This window comes from Corylus avellana, chromosome ca3 (assembly GCF_901000735.1).
Source record: "Corylus avellana chromosome ca3, CavTom2PMs-1.0".
In the NCBI taxonomy this organism is placed as follows: domain Eukaryota; kingdom Viridiplantae; phylum Streptophyta; class Magnoliopsida; order Fagales; family Betulaceae; genus Corylus; species Corylus avellana.
Genome location: NC_081543.1, coordinates 34,864,723 through 34,870,769, shown reverse-complemented (window position 1 = coordinate 34,870,769; position 6,047 = coordinate 34,864,723). Strand labels below are relative to the sequence as shown.

General features: G+C 32.5%; 1 protein-coding gene across 1 annotated transcript; it reads right to left on the bottom strand.

Annotated features, from left to right (window-relative positions):
• Positions 1-4,613: 4,613 nt before the first annotated feature.
• Positions 4,614-5,365, bottom strand: LOC132174483 (probable 2' cyclic ADP-D-ribose synthase BdTIR). The gene is made up of 2 exons (XM_059586133.1): positions 4,869-5,365; positions 4,614-4,722 (listed from the first exon to the last, which is right to left on the bottom strand). Exons 1-2 carry the CDS (start codon positions 5,363-5,365, stop codon positions 4,614-4,616), a joined length of 606 nt encoding a protein of 201 aa, XP_059442116.1.
• Between the last annotated feature and the right edge of the window lie 682 nt (positions 5,366-6,047).

The following is a 6,047-nucleotide window of genomic DNA, read 5'->3' as shown; positions in this document are numbered from 1 at the left end:
AGCACTCAGAGAAATGATTGGTAATAGTGTCGCATAATAGTATTTATGCGACACTTTCTTTCTTTTGCATAAATTTCCGACATACTTTTTTAAGTGATAGTACAATTTGGTGTTCCTTTTTTCCCTTAAGTAATGAGAGAGAAAAAAAAACAAGAGGAAACCTATAAATATCTCCTCAAACGACCATATTGTTAATATCCCTCAAAATACTATTAATTGTGTCCATATTTTTCTTATATTATTAAAATAATGTCAATATATATCCTTTCAAAGCCAGTTAAAAATGCATAAATGTACAAATTTTCAACAAAATTATTCTTATAAATTTTTTTTAAGAATTTTTATAATTTTATGAACAGTATTTTTATCATCATATCGGGATCGATCGATAGAGACAATTTTTTTAGCAGTTGTTTAAGTAATATATTGACACAATTGGTAATTCCAATGAAACTTTAACAATGTAGTAATAGTTTGTGGAGAGAACATACATATATTAAAAATAAAAATAAAAATCAGACAGCGAGCCAATAATGAAAAAACAAGATATTAATCGTAGGAAGTGAACAAATTAGAGTAACTGTGCATGCTAGCCCCCGTACAAGACTGTTAGGTGGGAATGGAAGTTGAAGCAGTGGTGTGGACAACCTTTAAGAAGGGAGATAACACAACCACCTTCCCCAGGATCAACCTTCCCATCTCCTACGATCAAGAAACCACCATCCCTAGCTAGCTCAATCACCCAATAATCAACCAAAATGTAATCCACCAAGAGATCGAGTTTTTTGAGTACTAGATCAGACGAATATATACGGCATGAAATGTAAGAGAAGAGAGGAAAATAAAGAAGCATAAATAATGAGCTTGGGAGCAGAGATATTGATGGCAGTCGTGGGGCTGTGGGCGCTTTATTTGCGGCCAATGGTGATGAGATACGCCGGAGAGATGGCGGAAGTGATGGGCTACGCCATTCACCGGATTATGAGAGGCAGGCCTTCTTTCGCTTTCTCTACTTATCTCCCCTACTCCTCTTCTTTTCTTTACTGGCGCTATTAATTAATTAACCTCTATCTATATATATTAATTACACATGTATATACAACACCAATTACAATTACACAACCGCCGCCGACCGGTGCCAGGTGGCTGTCTGCTCGCCGGTGGCGCTGGAGTTCATGACGTACAAGATGAGGAGCCAACAAGCTAAAGCTATCTAGATATTCTCATCAGCTACCTCGATTAATATAAATTATTCTCTGGGATAATTTTCTTTCCCTTTTTTGTTTTTTTGTTCTGGGTACGTACGTACATGATATGAGATAATTGTTTTTTGGGTTATTGCTTCGTGTTAATTGAATAAAGAAGTACTTTTGATTTAAATAGTGGTTTGATGTCCATGATTTGGGCCCATCTGGGGGGATAAATCTCAAGTGGGGAAAGCAAGTACTAGTGCTAGCTAGCCTAATTTTATTTTTTTATTGTTGTCTAATAATTAATGTTGCAGTCTTAGAAGACTACTAATTAAAGTGATTAAATTAGGACAAGTAAACTTAACTTTAAATAATATTTCAAGAAACGAAAGTTATATTTAGCCTAAATTTTATAATTAATGTGGCATATATATGAGGGTCCAAACCTATTTTTATATATAATTAAAATACGATATTTTAGGGTTAATTCCCAATTAAGCTCATCATTACTCCTCTTGTATTTTAGTCGATTACTATTTCAAGCGCTGTACTACGCTTATAATTGGCCTAACATCGATGTATGCATTCTTTTCGGTAGGTTTTAAATTATGTACTTATTTTTATGTTGAGAAATCTTTTTAAGGTAGGTCACTTCGTTTACCTACTTTTATTAGCTAAGTTTTGGGTTCATACAAAGTTTCTCTTCACATGTATGAATCAGGTATGATTTTGACTTCCCCGGCCGTGAAGGTGGCCCCAAGCAATTATTTGAATTCAAGGATATTTAAACCTTAAACCTGATGTGTGAAGGTATCCAACTTTGTTAGGAAGTGGACTCAACTCAAATCTGAATTTTAATTTCAAAAATTAATGTAGTTACAGATATTTTAAGCGTTTAAAATTTGTACTTAGTGTGAATTTTATGAAAAAAAAAAAAGAAAAAAAAGAAAGAAAGAAGGATTTGGCTTAATTACATGCATATGATGTAGTTGAGTAGACGTTCTTTTGGGACTTTAGATTTAATTTCATATTTTTCATGAGAAAGAGAAATGTAAAATTAAATTTTGACCTATAAAAATCTACAATACAGTTTTTTTTTTTTTTTTTTTTTTTTTTTTTATTTTTTTTTTTTTATGGCATCTAAGCTAAAAGAAAAAATCAAAGTAAAAACTTTGAAGTTTTTCAATAGGGAAGTACTAAGGAGTAAAACAAATGAACTTAGAAAAATTTTTAAACTGACATGATAGACTGTGAATGGCAGACAATGGAGAAAAAATTGCATTTTTTTTTTTTAATTTAAAAACCTTGTCACATTAGTTTTAAAAAAAATTTGAGCTCATTTGTTTGGCTCCCTACACTTCTCTTTCAATTTGCATATAAATTTGACCCAAAAAAAAAAAAAAGAAAGAATAAATTTGCTTTCAAACAAGGTGTCGTTTCAGCATAGAGAAAAGGCTATGGATTGGGGATTTGGGGGTTTTGGAAAGGGAAGTAGGCCATTGTATAGCCTTTATGGTTTTTTAATCAATGAACTCTTGGTTTTTTCAAAGTGAATATTTTAACAGTGCTTGAATAATATTCAAATTTGTTAAAAAAAAAAAAAAAAACAATTAAATGCGGCGATTTAATTATTTATTGAATAAGACCTGCTATTCCTTCAACTCCATCTTGTCTATTTCCTGTCCAACTCCTTTTCAAATCTATTACTAATTTTGTAAGACTTACCTGTAGATCTTATAGATTCACTAGTAGATTAAAAAATAAATAAAAAAATATTGAGTGGAGTTAGACGGGAGATGGACCATGGAAGAAAAAATAGCATTTCTTTGGTAGAATTGATAGGTGTACGGTTTTTAATTAATGAGTTGCTGACCCATAAGTTTAAAGTAGTCCATTATTATTTATTAAATACTCAAACCCTCCTAAGATGGTGAACTTTGTTTTTTTTCTGAAGCTACCGTGTATTGATAACGACTTTAATATTCAGTAATAATTGCGACGATGTAAGTGATCGGTCAGATGCAGCCGACGTGGCGACCTATTTAATTTTTTTTTTTTTTTGGCACTAAAAAAAAATAAATAGGTACCACGTGTCAACATCTGATTGGTCCACGTATCAATCTTAACGGTCAACTAACGGATTGACTAAATTGGTCTTTATCAAAACCCCAGGGGGGTTCTATGATAAAAGTGAAACTCCAGGAGGGAAAAAAAATAAAGTTGCTAAACCCTAGGGGGATTTGAGGTATTTAACCCTATTATTTACTTCTTTCTAAAGTGAATATTCAAACCTTGCGAGTACAATTAAGGGAAAAATACAAAATCAGTTCATGTAGTTTATCTGATTTGTAATTAACTCCCCGTGATATTAAAATGAATTCAAAAGTCTTTGAGATATGCCAAAAAAAACTAATTTTGTCCTTACAGTCAAATTTCGTCCACTAACTTAATAGATTTTGATAGCGTGAAACGTTAAAGCTAATAAAATTATGATAGTTGTCCAATTTAAATCAGTGTCATATTAACGAAATCTGTTAAATTAGTGGAAGAAATTTAACTGTAGGGACTAAATTATTTTGTTGGCATACCTCAGTGATCATTAAGTTCATTTTGATACCACAGAGAGCTAATTATTAATCAGGTAAACTACAAAGACTAATGTTACATTTTTCCCTACAATTAAATGTGGCAATTTAATTATTTGTTGAATAACACTTGCTTTTCCTCCAACTTTGGTCGATCTATTACTTGTCCTAGCTAGATTTAATGATAAATTTGAAAAATAAATATGGATGGAATTGGACCAGCGAAGCACAGGAGAAGGAAAAATAGTAGTTTCCTTGTTGAATTGATCGATGAGTAACTATATTTAATAGACTCTTATTCAATCTATTGCCATAGAACTATGATCAATGATGTAACAGTGAATATCAGCCATTGATTTTTATTTTTAAAAGCTTTTGTTGATCCAAATATTAATTTTTATTGTCATATTATTATAGTTGTATAACAGTAGTATGAGAGTATACTAAATAGCATTACTCTGAACTGATATGTTTAATGTTTTCTCGTCCAGTAGTCAAGAAACATAATTATTTTAATTAATTCACTTAATATATAGCATCACCCTTTCGCCGATTCCAGAATATTACAAGGAAAAGAAAATTCAGGAAACGAATAGCAGCTTGTTAATTATTGTTTAATAGACTTGTATTGAGTAATGCAACAACTGTAATATTAACAACTACTTACACTTGAAAACAAAAATAAAAAAATAAAATGAGAAACTTGAACAACAATTTACCGAAATAATTAAAGTAATGAACAAATATGGAAATCCTGCAGAAGTAAGAAATTAAGTTAATGAAGAAGGAATTAGGATCATTCTGGATTCTCCTTCGTTATCCGTATATAAATGTTGTTTTACTGTGAGAGAGGAGATTTCCTACGCTTCATATGTTCTTCATTCTCAAGCTCTATCAAGCTCTCGATCACAATTTCTGAAGCACTTGTCACAACATCTGTTATGTTCCTATAAATATATATAAACACAGCACAAAATCAATATTTATAAGCAACAAAAACATCATGTGAAATGTCGATCCAAGATGTTTTAACATGTTGTAAGAAATGCAATTAATTAAGTGAGATTGATAGATATATATATATATATCTTACCCCTTGAAGGAGTCGAACGTGAGCCCAACGGTGTGCTTAGCCTCCTCAAGAGCCCAGCGAAACCGCCGGAGCTCATTCTCCGAGAAAACGCCATTACTCGGAACAGAAAGCTGGGAAGGCTTAATGTCGCAAAAAATAGGGATGACCTTCTTCTTTGACTCCATGAAAAGAGCCAGCTCGTGCAGACAAAAATATGATTTACAATAATTGGGAGAAAAAACGGCAACGCCGATTTTGCATCCTTGTATTGCACCATCGATCTTTTCGAAAAGTTTGTCTCCCGGCTTCATTGTCTTGTTGTCTAGAAAAGGACGTAGGTTGAAACGGTGAAGATAATCGTACAGCAAGGTGGCTATTGTTTTCTTCGTGTCAATCCCTCTATGGTTTATGAACACTTCACAGGGCTTGATCGCTCGTTTGATCAGCTGGGTTCGGCTGTGATGGGCGAGTAATTGGCGGTGGAAGTTCATGGCTGCTGATGATGATAAGCGATTCATGGTTATAATTCTCTTGGGTGTTGTTGTGTTTTTATGAGAAATAATGAGAATGAGAATTGTTATGGGAATATGGAGGGTTTGCATTGCCTTTAAATATCTGGAAATTTACCCTTATTAATTTCCTGTAATTTTCTCTTTTTTTAAAGAATTTTATATATTGGTCTTGGGAATCTTCAATTTCAATTGAACTTTCGACCTTTTTGAGTTGATTTTCAAGAAGAATATTTATGGGTAGTTAGAAATCAACATATCACCGTGTTTTTTGTTTGTTAGGGCACGATGGAAAAACTAAACAATCGTTTTGACCACCTCTAAGCAAGTGTACCTTCAAACACGTCAGTCTGACTCTTTCTCTTCTATCTCTCTCTCTCTCTCTCTCTCTCTCTCTCTCTCTCTCTCTATATATATATCTCTGTCCTTTCCCGCCTCCATTGCTACATATGTGCATGGACTACATTAATCAAGCGACAAAAATTCCACCTTTTTCAAACTTCTTGTCGAGGGTCGAAAATATATTTAACAATATTGTGGAAGAAATATATAAAAAGCACATGCCCTTTTTGAATAGAAGCATAAATTCAAAGCAATTTCCTTAGTCTGCTTACCTGATTTTTTTTTTTTCTTTCTTTTTCCTTTTTTTTTAATACAAAACAAAGAATACCGAATTTACAAGGATATCAAT